General features: G+C 30.9%; 1 protein-coding gene and 1 long non-coding RNA gene across 2 annotated transcripts; one reads left to right on the forward strand and one right to left on the reverse strand.

Annotated features, from left to right (window-relative positions):
- Positions 1–1401: 1401 nt before the first annotated feature.
- LOC132734613 (ubiquinone biosynthesis O-methyltransferase-like) lies at positions 1402–14504 on the reverse strand. The gene is made up of 3 exons (XM_060721407.1): positions 14385–14504; positions 13325–13555; positions 1402–2193 (listed from the first exon to the last, which is right to left on the reverse strand). The coding sequence occupies exons 1-3, from the start codon at positions 14499–14501 to the stop codon at positions 1699–1701; spliced, it is 843 nt and encodes a 280-aa protein (XP_060577390.1). The 5' UTR covers positions 14502–14504; the 3' UTR covers positions 1402–1698.
- LOC132734614 (uncharacterized) lies at positions 3322–11790 on the forward strand. Its single transcript, XR_009626346.1, has 5 exons — positions 3322–3625; positions 6061–6143; positions 7587–7821; positions 8469–8626; positions 9125–11790. It is a non-coding gene; the product is annotated as an uncharacterized LOC132734614 (long non-coding RNA).
- Positions 14505–21919: the final 7415 nt, after the last annotated feature.

Here is a 21919-nt window from a genome sequence, read left to right on the forward strand (position 1 = left end):
AACATTACAATAGGATGGTTAAAGATTTGTGATTGCTCTAAAACTGTTATTTTACCTTTTTGTACTTACGGATTATATTCTTGTAGGTATAGTTCATCAGTTTAATTCACATGAATTTGATTTAGTCCGTTGTTAAGAGCTCAATATATATTATTATAGAGAAAGCTCTTAGTTTACTTGTTTTACAAATAATAATGCTATTTGTCATACATGTAAGATAAGATAAGATAAGATAAGATAGTTTATTAAAGTCTCATCATCATGTATAATATTAAAACAATACAAATATAAAACCTACGACATTGTACATATATGCCTCTCATAGATGAGTTATAAGAGACTATGCATAACTTTACATACATATCTACAAAATTACTTAAAAATAAAACCAAGTAATTTACCTGTATGAAAATAGTTATGACTATATGACTTTTTTAAAGGAACTCCACTGAGGTCAAAAAAGCATTAAAACATATAAATTAAAATTTTACATAACTCAAGTGAAGCACTTAAAATGGGAAATTCTGCATTCTAAAGGATTATAAGGAAATATGCTCAGAACTAAAATGAAAATCGATTTCTGAGCGTTTCTTATCCCGACTTGTGTGCAAAGCGTTGCAACGCTTTTCATTTTTGGGTAACATTTTGCATAATAAAATGATGATTCTGGAAAAACGTGGATAGTAAAGGTTCTGAAAATTTGTAGAAAAATTATTGGTCTCCAGTCTCCACATACATCAAATGGTACACACACATATTGGAAAATTTCTCCAGACCCTTCAATTCAAAATCCTCAATTGAGTCCCTTTAATTGTCGTTTCTTTCTTTTAGCTTTTAGTTGATACTTTGTAGTTGTGCTTAAATGAACAAAGTGTAAGAAAAAGAAAAGGATTGTCACGCTTTCTTCTTACCTTTTTTCCATGATAACATTGTTTTAACATTAAAGAAAACTTTTCTGCTTATACATTTCATAATAAATCACATAACCGTATACAAAATTAATGTACACGAAATAAAATTATTTAAATAATGTATTTATTTTGTCCTTGTTTTAAATGTGTCCTTCAGATTTATAAAGTTTGAATGGTCGTTTCGTTATAAGCGCCCATTCGCACAACTGTGCGCAGAATAACTATCTGTAAAATTTTTAAAATGCCGACAAAAACTGACCTAATTTATGTCCCCAATGACATCACAAAACGTTGGACGACAAATTGTCGACAGATATAACTGTATAATAATAATAATAATAATAATAATAATAATAATAAAAAAAAAATAATAATAATAATTACTATTATAACATTAATAATTTTTAAAGAAGATAACAACATTTTACTAAGACAAACTTACCGTCGGAGACCGACGGTTTATTGACATGCAACATAACATTATTTCTAATAGGGAGACCATTCCATATCCAAATTCATACGGCAGTATAAACACGGTTGTCTTTCTTGCACCCATATAAGAAAGTCAAATTATTTTGTTGTGGTTCATATGGAACATTCGAAGTAACCATTTCAAAATACAATCGAAATCGCTGATAAACGGTTAATAACCGTAGTCCTATATGAGTGAAACTATCTTTACATAAAATGAACAAATGATTATTATTGCATATGTAGAAATTTGTGCATATTCTAACGCCTTTTTTCAGAAATATATGATACATGGACAAATTCAAGTACGGATTTCTTATATTTTCTTACATACAAATAAAGTAGCAATGCCATTGGTGTGTACGCGATCGTGCTTTTCAACAAAGTCCTTAAGCTTACCATCCTTTTTCAAGGCATTTATTTTCTGCTCAACATCTTTTATTTCTTTTTCGTTTGCCATTGCCCAATAAGAATCACTGTCCCGCCAGGTTTTGTTCAGTGGACCTTCTGCGTTATCATAGTCTACCAAAACGGAGCCTAGCAATTTCATTTTCTGAATACAAGTAACACCTGTCCGTTTGAAGATGTCAAGAAATTGATGAATTGAAGCAAACTTCTTGACATATTTGCGCGAAATTTCCATGTTGAGATGATTGTACCAACTGTTCATGATATCATCCGGGGTAGATGCCATAATGAACATGGTTCCATTCTGACACAATACCCTGCCAGCTTCAGCAATAGCGTGCCCGAGTTGTTCGAAGCGCTGGCTTTCATTTATATCGTCGTTTGTATCAAGATGATGTAAGACCTGATGAAGATACGTTACAAAATATGGAAGGGGAATATCAGCCACTTTTTTGTGTTGTTTGATATTTTAACATCCTAATTCTTATTTTATTACAATAGTTTGTTGGCAAACATGCTTATTACTAAGATACTGTTCTCATATGAATAAAGCATATTATGAGAACATTTTTATTTGAACAGTACCTTTGACTTTTATGTGAATTTGTTTATCATGATCTATGTCTCATTTTATGAATTGTGAATGTGAAATTTATTTCTCATAATGAAATTGACAATAGGAAGTAGTATTCTATTAGACTTGAATGATAAAAAAACAGTCCCAAATTAAAAATGCATATATCATATACCCGAGTTTGTTACCATTCTGGAGTGCAAACCATTTTGAAGGTAGATTTATATTCTCGAGATTGACAGACATTAACAGTATACAAGTGTATATACACAAGATTGATATATATGTACTAAAACGTTTATCAGATATTATTTTCGGGTATATATGCATGCACATTCTCAGTTTATAAAATTTTTACTTTTACATTGTATCAATCTTTGTACATGTATTGGTTAAAATAACTATTTCCACTGAACATCCCTTAATTTCGAGTAAGCGAATGTAAGAACAAAATGTTGCACTGATGAATAATTTTGTCAGATTGGTGTTTATGAATATGCATACTTTCATTAAAAAAGTCTACTCTCTAACCTTTATTGTCGGGTTGACATGTACAAACACACTTTATTTTTTAATGTTCGGCATATAAAAGTAAGCACATAGGTTTGTATTTTTTATTCATATCTATTCTGGGTGAGCAATGGTGTTTTTTTTAACAATCTGCACTCTTTCTCTGCATCTTATATACGGAATGTTTCAGTAACTGCAAAAGCTGTTTGACAGTAACATTGAGTAATGTATAGAAAAATCAGTATACGAGTACATGTATGAATATGGACGTCATCAGTCTGCACTGATGACACATCTTTGTAGAAAGGTGTATAATACTGGCCGCCGAATTTAACAGTATGCGCCAGAATATCTGCACACTTGCTGGTCAGGTGTTTGTACATTCATCAGCGGCAACTTAAATGACTACCTTTTTGGGTCGCTGCGCTTGCGCAAAGCGGCCCAAAGTTATAAGCTACATCTGAGGCTTATTGCAAACCTAATTTCGGCTGAAATATATACATGCACGTAGTAAATAGTTCCGTATTGTCGGTAACAAGTTAGAAAATCCGTACCTTCATTCATTACAGGAGGGTTATCATACATTTTGAAATGTATCATGATATCGAAAATTACAGTAAATTTGTGCTGTGTACAGAAAAAATATCAATGCGCGATTGAATCACGTGACAGGTCATTGAGGTCAGCCATGTTGATTCGACTTTCGTCATTCGTTAATCGATACAGACAACTAGGATATTTTGAAGAAATTGTAAGTTCTTTAGTAATTTTTCAGTTTCCTTGATTAAATAGAAAAGAATTTATGAAACTGAGCCAACCGTGTGATCAATTTTTGAAGATTTGTTTATAAAATTTGTCGGTAACAGGGTAACGATTCGTCACCGTGACGATTCGTCCCAATTTAGTGACGATTCGCCATACCTAAAATTAACATTTTTAAAAATTTTCATGTTCGATTCACAGTGCCTAAAATTAACATTTTTAAAATTCATTTGGACTGAAAAATATTTATGTTTTAGGTTTTTTTGCATTTGTTTGGTATATCCTTTATATTTAATAGATAACAGGTAAAGGTTTTTAACAGAACTAACTGTATAGTTATAAATTATTAAATTAATCTGGATTCTTATTTGTATATTATAAATTATAATATTTAATAATAATAAATAAACTAGATAATAGATTGATGTTATCGATACAATTGTAAGTATGATAATATTGTTTTTATTTACTCATTCATAGATATTCGTTTCTACAAGCAGATTGTCATACATTGTATTTTCTAATCTGATAAAATAAAAGAAATTTAGACAATGCAAACAGAAAAAGTGAAAGGTGTAATATAATCTGGATTTAAGGGGTGCAGGGGAGTACTATGGAGTTGTAGGGGCAGGTAATCTGTGTTGAAGTGGTTATGGTTGTTGATTCTAAACTGCTGTTGGTTCAAAAAATAAATTCAGTTCGAATGGTTTGACCTATTTTACAAACTTTAATTTTTCATACTGTCACCCATCCAATATTATCTCAGCGTCTCTCTGACAAATTAAATTAGTTAGACTAATAATTTTATGAATACTATTCACCATGGTATTTGTAGCATGACATTATATATAGGCTAATGGCAGATTGGTGTACCAAAAATTATTGTTTGTTTACAAGGAAAAATAGAATCCCTTAAGAACACCCAAAATGACACAATTGAAAATGTTGCAGGCTCGGTTTGTTTGAGGATAAACAGTAGTAAACAGTACTGGAAAATGCAAGTTACTGTCCTCGCCCCCTAGCACATACTGGCTTAAAGGCCCATAATATGCCCCAGAAATGATTTTAATTTATTTTTCAAAAGCCTGTTATTTTTGGTGGCCTGTTATAACTTCTAAAAATATACTCAATGGGCAAATATCTGAACCAACTTTTGACTCAGCTGTTGCTTTTTTGCAATCAGTATAGTTAAAGTGATTTACTATTTTGTATGGAAGTCAAAAAACTACTTTGTTTACATGCAAACAGTAAGGCCTTACATGTTGTAATTCTGTCCTAGAGGAGGTGTCTGATTATTCTTTAAGTTTAAGGCTTCGGTTCTCACACCGACACTAACTGAGTTCAAATACTTTGCCAAATTCAGTTTTTATAGTCTAATTATTGAAATAATCTAAACCAAAGTTTTTGAAAAACAAAGAAGAAATACACAGAATCTTGATGAACAGTATCCTGTTTGTTCAGTTCCCCCATTCTTTTTTCATTAAGGGAACATACATTGTATTCTTTGGGAATCATACGCCACTTTTCATGTAATGGCACTAACATGTCACATTCGAGGTTCCATGATTACTGCCATAAAAATACACCTGCTAATGTTTCTAATTTCAAAATTTTACCATTACATGTTAAAATTAAATGTTGAATACTGCTTAACCTGGTGCTATTGGGTGTGAACAGCAGCATGCACTTTCAGTACTATCCATGAACTGGCTCAATCAAACTGAGTCTGCAGCATTTTCAATATTGCTATTTGGACTTTCTTTTTAGAATAACTGTTTCTCTTTATGTACATAATTACCTAGTATAAAGCTTTAAAAATTAAATGAGCGAATAAAGAGGCCACTAAGGACAAACACATATGCAAACAGCTGGATTTTATTTATTTTACTCAAGCATTGTCACTCAGTCATATTTGCCTGTATTTAAAGAAAGATTCTACAACTAGAGTTTTTAGAAGGTAATTCCTGATCCAGAAGTGTTCTCCCACCAACAAGTGCGTGGTTCCCCATTCTGCTCTATGCTAGTGCATACAGAAACGGACGATAGTACTTAGACTGTGTATCATATAAAACTTTATTTACATGATGATAAGGGGATTTTCTAATAATATGAAAAATTGTTGATATAAGAAAAATATATAATTAAATTGATAACATGGGATTTGACTGATTAATTTCACAAATAATCATGTATTTTATAAATATGAATGATCTTGTCTGAATGGTTATGGTCAACATTTTACTTGCTTTTGATTTGTTCCAATAGTTTGATGCATTGACCTGTTTTGAATTGGTATATATACATGTACATGATGTAGCTGATTTGACTATTAAGCCAAATGATTTAGATAACTATAAGTTGGGAATGCTTTATTGTTGATATGAAAATCATATTAATGTTAAATAAGAAATGCATTTATTTCAGGTGTGTGATATACATGTAACAAACTGTTGTGCGAGGTTTTTAATGTGACATGGTCAAGACATACTATGATAGTATTGTTCAGTGTAAGTTCTCTTTAAATGTTTATAATAAAATCCCACATTTATTTTATTGAGCTTTGGAAAATTTTGAAACACATATTTGACTTAGTAGTCAAAATTAAAAACAACATTACCCTCATGGAAGTATTTCCTGTACAAAAGCAGTATACCAGCTTTTTTTGCAATAAATGCTGTTGTTTTTTCCTTGTGTCCAGAATGATATGCACATACTGTTAAGAAACATTTAGAAATACATTGAAAATTGTATATTTGTGCTATTCTTATTCTATTCCTCCCGATACATGTATGAATCAAAAGCTCGGCAACACTGTTCATTTTTTGGACGTTTTACACTGTTCAAGTAATCATTCTGGGAAAACAGAGCGAGTGCATGATCTGAAATTTTTGAATATAGGTTTTTTTTGGTGAGATCTACATCAAATAGAATATCATATAATCAATCTTGAAAAATTATTTCCAATCCGGTCATGTCAAATGCCTCAGTGGAGTCCCTTTAAGTAATTCATATATGACATTGACCTTTAGATGACTGACCATCAAGGTCAAATACTGAATTTAACTTACTGTCATATCGTTACATTTATTTGTTTTGTGTTCGCATATATATTTATTAGAAGAATTCCTTGAAAAATATTTACCTCATTTTGACTGTAAAAGTACATAAATTATAACAACCTTAGAATTCAGCCATCAGAGGCCAATAATGCTTAAGGTAGTAATAAGAGTATAACTTAAGTCTGAAGTTTACAATATTTATGATTTTTCTTTGGTTACAGAGAGAAACAGTTTTCCTTTTTGTATTTTATTATATTGAAAAATGTATAATTTGCTATCAAGTTGTGTGTAACTAAATGTGTAGTACATTTTACATTATTTTCTGTTCTTAGTAATTAATCTATAGAATAAGAGTATAGGTAAAAGAATCTCTGGTAAAAAATATTGAAAATCTTAAAAGCACATATAATGTGTCAGAGGTAAATAATTTTGTAATTCTTTAGAAAGGTCAAACATGTGTTCAATAATGTTTTAATGGTGTATTTAGAGCATTGTAAATGTTTAACAACTGAAAAGAGTAACACTGAACAAACAGTCATGTGTTGTAAAGGTAGCAAAATGTGAGCAGTATTATTTTGACTTCCATACAAAATACTAAATTAATGTAATAATACCAATTGCCAGATAATTTCTCTACATGTACATGGTCAATGAGTACATGTAACTATTTGAGAAGTGCAACAAGATATGTAAAAGGAAAGTTTCAAAAATAACTTTTTTATCTTTTCTAAGGCTTAATGGACCTTTAAAGTTATTATTTAATATATTTAACACAGATATCATATGTGCAGAAAATATTGTGGTTAAATGATATAAATTGCTTGTTTAATACTGATTACTTGTGCATGATCTTTAATATAAGACATTAAATTTTGTTTTGCTTTTTTTTAGATGACTTCTGTCATGTTACTGTTTGATAACAGTGAAGGTACAGTAGGTTCAGCCAAGTTATATACATGTATACAGGACAAGACAGCTCAAACCGGCAGTTTGTTATAGCAAAAAGTGATGAAGTTTCAGCCTAGAAGTCTTCATGATGATGATGATGATGATCCTAGTTATAGATTCTTTGCAATTATCTGTAAGGAAGGGGTTTCTGCTGCAGAGAATGAAAAAATTCATACAGGTTTGTCATTTTTTCAATAATAAATTTAGGTCTGTTGTTGATTGCATGTCAATAAAGGTCTTTCCTAATAACATAAGGTTCTAAGGTATGTCATCTTGTGGTTATAACTGATCCCTTAGCAATTAATTAGAGTCATCAAACTTTTTAAACATGTTAACTGTAATCACTTGTTGCATGGTGCATATGCCTGAAGTCCAGGATTTTGTGACAAATATCATCATGTTTTTACTATTAGATTATGTGGAAAAATGATTAATGAATGAATTACAGTTTTAGGGTTTTTCCAAATTTTCAACTTGCACCAGTGTTGTTGTACATAGGGTTTTACTTTCTAATGTTTGACTGATATCATTGCAGACCTTTACTAATTCAAAATCATGACAAAGTATTTAAAATTAGAAGTCTCCTTTCCAGAATTACATTAATTCATTGTAGGACTAGTAATCATACAAAAAATATATATTATTGTAAACATGTTACACTAGAAAATTAAAATGTATGCTTATAGTGAAATGATCCATTCTAAAGTTAAATTTTCAATTACTTTTCTGAAAAACAATAACCGATTATGCCCTGCTTCTAGTTTTTTGTATTTGAACAAATTATGCTGTTTCATTGTTTTACTAAACCTTGCTCCTACTTTGCAGTAAGAAGTTGCCGCCCACTCTGTTCAAATGAAGCTGTCTGAAGTACCCAGTAGACAATGTATTATTTCTGGAACAACTTAATTAAAGTGAAGCTTACTATGTGAAGGAGTTATTTCTGTATTCAAAAGGAAACTTCAGCATACAGAATACCAATTGAGGTATAGTAGTCCACTTTAAATTTTTACTTTTATCCATCTAAAGAAAGCATGAGATACAAAAATAGGCGATAATAATTATTTTCCTGACACCAGAATACACTATGGTTCTGCATGCAGTTAGAAGTGGTGTTCTATTCTTGTAAAGCAGCATTAATTGAAACCAATATTTGTCCTGTCATTTAATTGAAAGTAATTGACAATATTCTTGTTTGTTTTTCAGCAGCATTTGTAAAGTTAATTTAGTTTGAATATCACACCATCCATTGCTTTTGATTTTCTTGTGACCAGAAACTAGCATTTTAAATAGTGGTGTAAGCTAGCTAACTATGATAATTCATGCAAAGATATGATAAAAAAATTATAGAAGAAATATGTCTTCGATTTACTGGTAAATTGTTAAGTATGGCATGTATGGAGCACATTGTCTTTATGATTTGGAATAAATTCAGTGCCAGATAAACAATTACTTGCAACATGACAAATATATTTTATTTTCAGATATTTGTAGCTTCAGTTATGGGAGAACAGAAGATTAATTGAACTGGAATCCCTTCAGACATTGACATAGCTAAATTCCACAGTTTCAACTATAAATGGACTTGAATTATTATACATTGGTTTTATTTTATACATGTATTTGTTGATATTTTTGTTTTCCAATATTTCACAATATTGTTAATTTTGGATAATATAATGCCACAGAAAACTTGTTGGTCTTGGAGTATGGCTGTTTAACAAAAACACTGCAGATTGTTCATCAGAACAATGAAATTACAGTTTTGCTTGTTAATGAACTAATTTACATAAATATATAATTTTATTTTTGTAAGAATGAAGAAATTTGGAACATATCATATAATAGATATTTGTTTCTTTTGCATGCAAGATCCAAATATATTTCATAGAGTGAACAGCAGATTAAATATTTTCATGAATGGCATTGAAAAACATATATTATGTATTAGTATAACTTTGCCACAATGTTGGTAAATGGAGGCTGCTATTTTACTGTGACTAAAAGTAGTTCAGATATGACGCCTTATTATGTCCGAGATTTATAGCCCAACATACAAGCCAAAGAGAGCAGATTTTTTTCTGTGTAGAATCATTAATTTTCCATGTTCATATTTGAAAGTGATTCTGTCATATTTCCTGAATTTGTTTAATTTCCTTCCTGATTTGCAAATATTTATTATCTACTCTTTATTTATCACATTTTTCTGAGAAATAAATGTATTTCCCACAAATTTTTGTTTGTTTATAGGCTTTTCATCCTCATTCAAATAAAGTCTGGCTACTTTTGAAATTATACTTTATTGTGAAATAATCTAAAAGTAATGTAATTTTTTTTTCTGAAAAACATGTTATAAGTTATGGTGTTCAATTGATTTCTGCAGGACAACTTATGAAGGATATGAATTGTGTTGATACTTGCCATGTTAGTATCAAAAGACATATTTAGTTAAATTTTGGCCACAATAAATTATTTTTGTTGCAGTTATGCCCCTTTTTAGCTCGACTTTTTCTTTTTAAAAAATAGAGGTATCGTAACAGTCATGTTGGCATTGCCGAGGTTATCCACAAACTTGTATTTTGATCATTACTTTTTAGCTCATCTGAGCACAACGTGCTCATGGTGAAACTATTGTGACCCCCACCATCAGTTGTCGTGGGTCGTCAAAAATTTCTTTAAACAACTCTCCTCGGAAACAAAAGACTGCACAGTAACCAAACTTTGCAGGAATGATCCTACAGAAGTGCCCTTTGGTACTTTTGTCCAGTGCATCACTTGAAAACTAGTAGTTTGAATTCAATACAACTTCATACAATGGTCAAGCGAATGAGACAAAAATGCAGTGTACAATAATCATTACTCCATCTGCAGTATTTATAGAGTTCTTCAATAAAACTTAATCAATGGTCAACCACGTTGAAAAGAAATGCAACATACAAGAACCACAACTTACTATCTTTAAATGCCCACGAACATAACTCTATTTCAATTCTTTTACAAGGTATTCTGTTACATCCAAATGTCCAAAGCAGTTTTTTGGGGGTATTAATCACATTTAGTGTAGTTCTAGTTTCAACTGACCATACTTTACTTATTTTTTGTGAGAATTTCATGAATCTCTCTGAATGAAATTGTGACATTGATAAGTCATGTATTCACAATCACTGAAAGTTTATCCCTGATGGAACACTTATTACTAGTATGCATATAAACAGAAAGATTTTTCAACCATTTTCTTTTCGAGTTGTTTGAACTTGAATATCAGATTGATAATAACTATAATCCCCAAGAATGAGCATGTTTTTCATATGCCTTATAAGTAGATGAAATTATCAATGCTAAGTACTTGTTAATAGAGGACTTGGTTATCTACTTCCAACTTCTGCTTCTGTCAGTAGTGTACTCTTAAAATTTATTCAACTTTCAAAGTATTATTTTGAGGACATAAAGCAGTTTGGTTTTTCGATCTCAACTGAACCACTTGAGAAAAAATACTGGTTTTTGTGTCGCCTCTATGGAGTAGTGGCGACATATAGGGATCACTTCTTCGTCGTCTGTCTGTCCGTCCCTCACAAAACTTGTCTGGACTACTCATAAACCACTGGTGCAATTTCATCCAAACTTTACAGGAATGATCAGTACCAAGTCTAGTTGTGCATACTGTCAGCATTTTCCGGTTCAATGATTTTTGTCAGAGTTATGGCCCTTTAATAATTTTTGTTTTTAAAGTTTGTCCAGACTTCTTCTCTTATACCACTTATGTAATTTCAATGAAACTTTACAGGATTGATCTGTAGCTCAAGTCCATGCGCATGTTGCACGGGTTTTCCGGTTGAATGATTTTTGGCCGAGTTATGGCCCTTTGGTAAAAAGGTAATTTTTTCTGTGTGTTGCCAGATACACAAAAGCTTGTCCGGACTTCTCCTCATAAACTACCGGTGCAATTTCATCCAAACTTTACAGGAATGATCAGTACCAAGTATAGTTGTGCACTGTCCGTCTGTTACAAAACTTGTCCCAACATGAAATTGGCCATCATGAGGTGACACATGTGATCACCGATCGCTCTTGTTAGTACTTTTGATAAACCGTGTTGTAATTGTTGGATGTCAATGATAAATCTTCCTGAATTAAATCATATGGCAAAATATTGCTCTTTTCTCTGTACTCAATCATTTCCACTTGAATATGACATGAACTTTTTCAAAAAAGTTGCAAAAGGACATGATTTGGCCTTTCAAGTGATCACCAGCAAAATAATGTCATATAGATTTGTCAGCGCAAGCGACCCTCCAGTGCTTTCAGTGCTTTGATTATTGAGCCTGCCTAGGATGTGTTAGGATGAGGGTGGGGAGGATTACGAGAAGTAGTGACATATCTCTACATTTTTTTTTAAATTTTATTCCATGCTGCAGAATAGTTCGCATAAAGATATGATTTTAAACTATTCAAAATTGCAATTTGTCAAAATGTAAGAAGTTATTTTTAAAAATGATGCTAATAATTATTTCCTTCAGTTTCTCATAGAATATTAGAATATATCTAATTTCATCATCTTCATTCGCGCTACATTACTAGCTACTTCCCCTTTGCCACTGTATAACAATAACTGGTGTTGATGTGTTAATCAAAGGTGCATTACAAATAACATTGATTTGCGAGCTGTTCTTCAATGACACATTTTACACTACAACACAATGTATCTGCTATTTTTTATGTTTTGTATTTATTTTTTCAAATATTTTACGCATGTTGTAGGGAATCAAAGAGCTAATTTTGATAAGAAAGATAAATAATGTCTGAACACAAAAAATATAATAGTGATAATCATGCATTAATAGTTTTTTTGCATGTTTACAAAATAAAATGCATATAATCATATTATCACTGATACGAATTAAAAAAACGATGATTTTTCACAAATAAAATGTTGTCATAATATACTTAAGTCATATAAGAAAGGTGTCATACTGATAAGCTAACACATTTCCGTCCAAAACAAACTAACGCAATAAAATAAGAAATATCATGTTAGAATATCAAACAACAAAGCACAAAAGACGACCTGGCGGATATTGCCTTCCAAAACAATATCCATAAACGCATTACTGATTCATTGATAGAAAAGTGATATTTTTAATGCTGTAGTCGTTCGTTCATTTTTTTGACATTAATCTGTAAGCATGTAGTAATAAAGTCAAGCTTGATCAATGCCGATATCCGGCACACATGTTGTGTTTTCCCAAGCCAATCCATAGGTATAAAGCTTTATGGTTACTTGTTAGCTGTAACTGTAAAAGTTTGTTTGTACCCACAGATTAAAATATTGTTACTTCCACAGTAAGTCTTTTTATATCATAAGTATTGTTTGTTAATAATGTGCAGTCAGCGTTAACATAACTGAATAAGAAGCAAAACGCCCTACCGCGGTTTACATATTATATGGACTTGTCCATCTTTTAATGTGTTGACTAAAAGGGTATTCTGTTCATAATAATTTTAGCAAAATATTAATAATATGTACTGACTGAATAGCAAAAAGTGCAGACCATGGTTAGACGGCACGGATGTGTCCGTTGGCATTGTCCTACGTAGAATATGTTGCCGCCAGGACGGTAAGGGCTATTATATCTTATTAAACTTACTTTAGACGCTCATGTTTATTTAACATCAAAATCTCATACTTGACTGAATAAAATGGCATCAAATGTAGCGTCATCAAATGGCATATATGGAAGCCTATGTTCAACTGTGTCAACAACAACATCCCTAGATAGAGCATCAGCCAGTTTAACCTTAGCCCTTTCAAGCATGCCAGTGGAAGCGTCCATTAGCGTTACTTTACCGACGCCATAATTGATTAAAGATTTTGTATAGTTACCGGTCCCACATCCGGCATCGAGCAGATGAAGCTCCTGTTTATAATAGAAGTACATTTCTTTGTTATACATAATATGGAGTAACAAGTTTGAAGATCTGGAATGTCCCACAGATAACATAAATTCACCCTTCTTATCAAGGTGCTAGATCTAGTGTTATGGACAAACATATTTCAATGTATGACAAATTCGACACTTTACATAATAGACGATGTCTACCATTGTCAATAAGTTAAAAGCAAATATGTATAATTTAACTATACAAAAATTAATCTAAATACACTGATAGATGATTAATAATTAAAAAAATCATATACCCCGGTATTCGGTATAACTTTTAAAAGATTTTATGAATTACTCGTTCAACTCAACATATAAAACAGATACATGTACATATGAACAACTTTACAGGCTATATTTAAGATAAGATGAGTTTTGAAAAATCTACAGCTTATAATTATAATTCATACCACAATACATGTCTTAAATAAACTAAATGGTAAGAAAATTTTTCGAATCGGTGCAGGACAACATTGCATATATAGTTGCTCTCATTTTTGTGCATTTTAAAACAATCCATTTGGCTAGCAAACGCTAGTTTTATAACTATCCATTGCAACTGTAAAATGTCAGTAACGTAATGCTAACAATTAATATTTGTTTATCAAAATTATCGGAATGACTTATACATTTTCTCTTAACATGTCGTTCAGCTACCAGTGCTTTCAGTGCTTTGATTATAGTATGTTGTGGTAATGTAAAGATGTAATTATCTCGTCATTGAGATATGACAATGTGGTTATGCTATTTAAAATTTTGAATCTATTTTTCCCGTCATTGAAAAAGGACAAAATAATACGTATACCTTCAGCGGTTTGTTATTGTAAACATGCATCATTCCAGCAACAATATCTGCACCTAGCGGCTGACGATTGTCATCATAACCATTACACGTGGTATTGTAATCTTCAAATGTACTCATTGTTAACCTGCAACAAAAAACAAATGTATATATGATGTGCTCATACTTCAAACTGGTTAATTATTTCTATATAATTTAAATGTACATATATGTAACCTATAACATTATAAAATATCAAAATTTTGTGTGCAAACCATACTGGTAACAGACAAATGAAAATCTGAGCTGGTTTGTACATTATACAGTATTATATTTAGATGACTAATCAGCTGGACAAATTTGAAAGACAGACAGTTTATGGAAGAAAAATGCTGAATTTATTTTTATCAATGTATTTCGAACTGTTAAAGAAAGTAATGAATATTTGTCTAACAGGCAATGAATGAACATCATTTAACTTCATTAGTAAAATAGCTTTACTTTCAATTTTGATTTTACAGGTAAAATTTGATTCACCGGCAACAATATAATTCTGTTTACTACTGTTTCATATTTCATGTAATTTTAACTGAGTCTGACTATAATGCAATAAAGCCCCACTGCTGTTTCACAACACTGACAGTGAGTAAACGTTAATAGGCCCTACTATCTACATTGTAATAATTAAAAGCCATCACCACAACAACAACATTGTTTAATACTTTCACTAAGCACAGACAATGTTTAATACATTGATACTATCAAAATGACACCTAAGCACAGACAATGTTTAATACATTGATACTATTCAAATGACCCCTAAACACAGGCAGTGTTTAATACATTGATTTTATCCAAATAACCCTCTAAGCACAGACAATGTTTAATACACTTATACTATCAAAATGACTCTCGAAGCACAACAGACAATGTTTAATACATTGATACTATCCAAATGACCCCTAATCACAGACAGTATTTAATACATTTATACCATCCAAATGACCTTCTAAACACAGACAGTGTTTGATAAATACATTTATACTATCCAAATGACCCTCTAAGCACAGACAATGTTTAATACAAATGACCCTCTAAGCACAGACAATGTTTAATACACTGATAATATCCAAATGACCCTATAAGCACAGGCAGTGTTAAATACATTTATACTATCAAAATGACGCTCTAAGCACAGACAGTGTTTAAAACATTGATACTATCCAAATGGCCCTCTAAGAACAGAATATGTTAAATGCATTGACACTATCAAAATGACCCTCTAAGCACAACAGACAGTGTTAAATACATTGGTACAATCCAAATTACCCTCTAAGCACAGTGTTCAATACATTGGTACAATCCAAATTACCCTCTAAGCACAGTGTTCAATACATTGATAATATTCAAATTACCATCTAAGCACAGACAGTGTTTAATTTATACATTGATACTATCCATATTACCCTCTAAGCATAGTGTTTATTACATTCATACTATCCAAATGACCCTCTAAGCACAGCGTTTAATACCTTGGTAAGTTTTTTAATGACCCTCTAAGCACAAGCTGTGTTTAAATAGATTGATTCTATTAAAATGGCCCTCTAAGCACACATACAGTATATTTATACTCTCCAAAATTGTTGCTTATTTAAACTGTTGTAATGTAAACGTATAATCAGTTTCTTGTTCTGATTTAAACACCGTGATACGATTTATTTAAATAAGATTTCATTTGAGTTGTTTAAATAGGCCTAACCTATAGCTATCGTTCGTTATTCTATTCCATATCACATCTTTGTCGATTACAATGTAGTTTTCACATTGTTTCGTTGATTATAGCAGTAGTTATACAGTAATAGCGTATTTTATTTGCAGACACTCACCCAAAGGAAAGTGACTATCAGTAATTACCCGTTTTTAGGTCGACTATTCCAAAATATGGAGAGCTATTGTAATAGTATTATAATGTTATGCGTAAAAATGTTAAAGAGGCCTCAAGCTTTTAATTTTATTTGAGAAAAAAACAACAACAACAAAACAAAAAATTAAAATAATTCAATGTTGTTTCACACTGAGTATTTCTTTAATTTTATCTTTGAAACGTGCATTATATCACTGTTAAGCATTCTTCGATTTTTTTTTTTAACAACGCGCCAGTGTCGTTCGTTTCTGGGCTTTATAAATTTAAATATAGAGAGCGAACCGGTAGATTAGAGGTATCGAGGGGTTCCCTGATCGTTTATGTATTTTATCGACGGCAAATTTAATTGTCCACCTTAATTCTTTGGGTTTGACTATTATATGGAACTATTTATCTATTTAAAGAATAACATAATTAACATTTGGAAAAGCTGAAGGATGCTTTAAAACTTATTTAAAGATATGTAATTTGGGAAAGGGAGACCGCTCGAGTGCAACGGAATGTTTAAAATTCATTAATATAATGGAGTTTTTAATATCTCATACTCCCGGTAGCACCTACTTAAGCGGTATTTAGGCCTAAAATAAAATTTAATTCATTTCCCCTTCCCTAGCTACCCAACAAATTGGATTTTTTTTTATTTCAGCGTACAATAGGTACAATCTAATGTGATATTTTAGACAGCTAACAAGTATGTCAGTGGTGAATATGGTAATGCATGTACATATACTATTGCACTTAATAAATTAATTTTATAGTTCAATATACATATATGCAGCTTATTTATTATTTTGCACATAAAAAAAATAATTTTCCTACCCTGATTTTAATGGGTCGGGAAGGGGAAACAAACATATTTCTATTTTTGGCCTTAGTCCTTAACAATTGAGAAACTACGAAAGCATGTATATCTTTAAATATAACAATAAGTAAACCCTATAAAAAAGAGCCAATAAATTGGTATGCTCTGGAGTGCGGGTTACTAGTACCTGCAATCCAATTAACGCACTGTGCGTGTATATGTGTACGATTTAACCCTGACACATTTTCGACAGAAAGGTCACCGACCTATGAAACGCCCGCTTATCAAGTACGAGCAATCGATTGATTAATCAGTACATGCAATAGCTTTAATTTTTCCTTATATTTAAATCAATTATTTGGCATATATACATGTATTAATACATATCTATAGGAAAACATAAAACAATGATAACTTACTGTACTGCAATTGTTACTTATTGTCCTTGTAAAGAGATAAACAGGTGTCTTAATGCGGTTTAAAAATAAATGATAATACGGTGGTAAATATCGAAACTCTAGTGATAAAGTGTTTGTCATGTAAAGAAATCAATAAAACGAAATATGCTTAATGGCTGCTATTTCCTTTCATCTAACAATGGAACTGTTCATTATCAATTTTAGGGATAGCAGTATCAAAATGCTAAAATTATGCAGCCATCAATATGATATTACCCATGACAAATAAGATACTTAGGTGCTGGGGTTCGTCGGGGTGGGTGAGGGGTGTAAATATTAAAATGATAAAAAAAGTTCACAACACGTTTTATGCGCTAATTTAGTGTCCTAATAGAGTTGAGTGAATCTCAACACAATGTTCCGTTTTATGAATTAAAGTTACTTTCTTAGTGGAATACCACAAACAATATGTTTAATATGCGCAGGTTATCCTGAATTAAAAACAGCAACACATATTTCTTATGGAAAGCCACAATGTTATCTCTTGGAAATCCAAAATCTAACTTTTAATTCAACACAGCATCTGTAAAAGTCATTATGCAATTCTATTTATGAATGCAAAAAAGCTATTCATTTATACATTAAATTGAATCAACTTTAACATAGCTATACCAAACCATGTAATAAGACATAATATAAGCTATTTTGAAAATTTAAAATACCACTGTAAAAACTTTACATTATAGTCTATAAGTATAAATATCAAAATGCAAATTATGTTAATAAAGTACATGCTAATTATAGAAAGTTTTTTTCAACATGTAATGATAAGGCCTTTACAATTTTTTATAAATATTATTTTATTTTATTTATAAACATTACATTTACATAATAATTGACAAATAACAAATTGTATGGATTGAGCAGTAAGCTTGAAAAGCTTTTTTAGAAACTCTCTCCGTAAGCACTATCTCAAAAACTATGTAAAAATGGTAACAATTATATAAGCATTTTTGTGTTAAATTTACATAATATTTTCACTATAAACTTGCTTCTTTACATGTACAAGAAAGTTAGCAATTTGCACTCTGGTTTTCCTAATCAACCCGACCTTACTAATAAAGTATAGACATAAAAAGTGAAGGAAACCCCTAAACAAAAATACACTTAAGTGATAAAGGCACAAATTAGCACGTCTAAACTAATCAAGAAAAATAATAGAACTTTTAAACATGTTTGAAAAAAATTGAAAATTTGAAGAAAAAAAAGATATGGAAATGTAATTTTATTGTTGAAATTGTTGGGTAATAGAAGGTAAGAAGTAAGAGACCAATTTGAGAGAAAGAAGAAGAAACAACAACAACAGAAAATGGTCACTATAATACTATTGACGAGGAACGAGTTTATATATACTTTTGTGAAGATATTATGCCTCTTAATCTCTGTTTCATATTAGTCTGAATTATAACTTTTCTATTACAATTAAAATCGTTTTGTTCTGTATAAAACATGAGTGTACGTATATGTAGGAATATTGCTTCATTTAAATCGCCAGCTATTGAATTATCGCCATAGAGTAAAACGTTAAGTGTGACAGTTGTTATTTCGCTTAATTTTTTAAGAATGACAGTTCGTCCATCTAGGTACCTTCGGCACGAGAAGAAATAATGAGATGGGTTTTCTATGTCGCCACATTCACATAGGGGACTTTCTATTATGTTTTTTGTTTTCTATGTCGCCACATTCACATAAGGGATTTTCTATTATTTTTTTTTTGAAAACAAATGTTCTTTGAGAGAACTACAATGTGTTCTAAGTATTGTTTGTATAATCTGGTATTTTCTCTCACCTACATAGTAATAAGGAGGCACACTTTGGACATCTTAAGTCTTCTTTTGAAAATTGAAATGTATGGTGAATGGAAGATTGTTCCAATTTTTAATTGATGATGGCAAAAATGAATGAGAATAAAGTTGTGTGTGACAAAATATATTTCTAGTGTTGCCGGCATTTCGTAGATTCTCCTACTGTATCGGGAGCTAATCAAGAGAGGTAATGAGGACAAATATTATTGAACATTTTATAAAGAAGAATTTGTTTGTGACTGTAGCATCTTACTTTAAGGGGTTGGATGCAAATATCTTCATACAGATTAGCGATAGAAACTAGTTTTGTTGAACCGGTTAATATTCTGCAGGCTTCAAGTTGGATTTTTTCAAGTTCAAATTCATCTTGTTGAGTTATGTTGTCCCAAACAACATCTGAGTATTCCAGAAGGGGTCGAATGAAAGAGAGATATATAGTTTCAAGTGACTTACGATCAAGAATGAATTTCAGAGATCTCATAAAATATATTCTTTGCCAGGCTTTTTTTGTAATATTCTGTATATGGGAATGTCAATTTACATCATTAAAAAATGTAACTCCTCCAAGATGTTTGTGAGAGGTCACTTCATTTATTTGCACTCCGTTCATAGTCAATGGGGGATGAATGGGTTTGTTTACTTTACTATTACTACTGATTCCGTTTTACTAACCAATTTAAAAGCCCACCATTTATTCCAGCAGACTGAAGCTCGAAAATGAGACCTTTATGACACACACGATCAAAGGCTTTTGAAATATCGCAAAAGACAGCTCTCACTTCTTTTCCATCATCAAGGGCTTTGTAAATGTATTACATAAAGAAGCAAGTTGATTGGTTGTGAAGTCATATTAACAACAAAGAAATTGAATATATGTCTATGTATAATTTTTTCTAAAGATTTGCTGACCGTGCTAAGAAGTGATATAGGTCTGTAATTAGAAACAATTGAGGGGTCATCTTTCTTGTAGACTGCACATACATAAATATTTATATCATATAAAGATAACCCCCGCCCTTAATATAAAAAGTCTTCTTGTTATAAATTAAAAACTAGATACCAGTCTACAAAAAAGCTAGAATCTGATTGGTTGCTTTTTGAGTATAAATAATCAAACTGGCCAATGGAAGCCGTTTTCATTTCATAACCTTAGACCCTGTTCTCTAAGCTTGCCCTTGTTCCAAAATTAATAGACTTATTCAAAGATTTTGCAGGACAAAAGGTATGCATGCATCATTTGAAGGTGTTTAAAGGTACCAACCTATGCAAAAAGAAAGGAAATAACATACAACTGTACTTAGAAATTAGAAATTAAAAATTAAAGAACATTATATTAGACTCATTCAGATGTTTGAGAATTTCAGAATCTGAGATATTTCATGACAAAGTGAACTTCTTTACAATAGATATTCTGACAAAGTTCTTTATTCTAACTGGCAGTATATTATGCTTATACAGGGAAGAACTAGGAGTATTTAATTTTTAGTACATGTAGTTGAAACATAAATACACATGGAGTTAATATTATTTGTAACTGACATTTAAATGGAGTTTATTAATTTTGGTAGTTAATTTATTGATGAATACATTTACACTGAGACTATTTTAATACTTTTACATAATGTTAATATTCTCCCATACAGGACTATTTACAAACAATCAAATCTAAGGGTATAAATAATATGAATATCACAAATAATGAAATTATTTCTTGTTTTACAAGACTAGTGTAAATGTACATCGAACAGATTAGCTGATAAAGTTAATACATATATTTCAACACTTTGACTTTCATCTATAACTATTGTAACTAATCTTAATTACTTGTCATTAAAGACCAGTGTTTTTTGAAAGGTGATCCCTTCAACAGTTAGTTTTGCACTACAACTGATTATAATAAAATCAGAAAATAATTTTTAAAAAATGCTGGCATTAAATTATATGTTTTATATGGTGTCTATATAGAGGTAGTCTAGTCATAACCTTATTTTAGAGGATAAATTATTCAAATTTTTTTTCTGCACTTCAGTTTCTAAGTAACCTAATAATTTGGAGATTCATTTGAAGACACATTACAATAGCAAGGTAGGGCTTAATCTAACTTGTTGCCAAACTCATTTGCTTTTTGTTATATACTCATCATTTGTATAATATTTGACATTTATTTGATGCAATACAATATGTTTTAACTAATAACATTTCTAAATTTTCCTCACTCACATATCATAACAACATTTTTACAATGCTATATTACCAGACGACTTCTGATAATATTTAGCTGTAATCATAAAATATCTACATGTATATTAAAAAGGTATGGCCATGTTAGTTAAAGAGTGAGTAAGTCTGAGGAAAGTCTTTCACAATGGAACTTTCCAGTGTTTACAGTGTTATGCATTTCTATATTTTTGTCATTTTATTAATATTTGTAGATTGTTATCCTGTACTATTATGACACAATACTTCAGCAAAAAACTTAATGTACATTTTAATCACAATTTTAGACTGGAAGTTGTTTCATTGTTGAGAGAGATGGATTCGGTGTATTGTTAGAAAATATTTCCACTTTA

This window comes from Ruditapes philippinarum, unplaced genomic scaffold, assembly GCF_026571515.1.
Source record: "Ruditapes philippinarum isolate M1 unplaced genomic scaffold, ASM2657151v2 ctg15537_1_1_1_1, whole genome shotgun sequence".
NCBI lineage: Eukaryota > Metazoa > Mollusca > Bivalvia > Venerida > Veneridae > Ruditapes > Ruditapes philippinarum.

What these genes read in the sequence shown, in the direction of transcription:
- LOC132734613 (XM_060721407.1), bottom strand. Translation starts at nt 14,501, where the DNA reads ATGAGTACATTTGAAGATTACAATACCACGTGTAATGGTTATGATGAC. An exon ending in ACAATAACAAACCGCTGAAG is followed by an intron (nt 13,556 to 14,384) that starts GTATACGTATTA and finishes TATTATAAACAG; the next exon opens with GAGCTTCATCTGCTCGATGC. An exon ending in ATGCCATTTTATTCAGTCAA is followed by an intron (nt 2,194 to 13,324) that starts GTATGAGATTTT and finishes TATCTTCATCAG; the next exon opens with GTCTTACATCATCTTGATAC.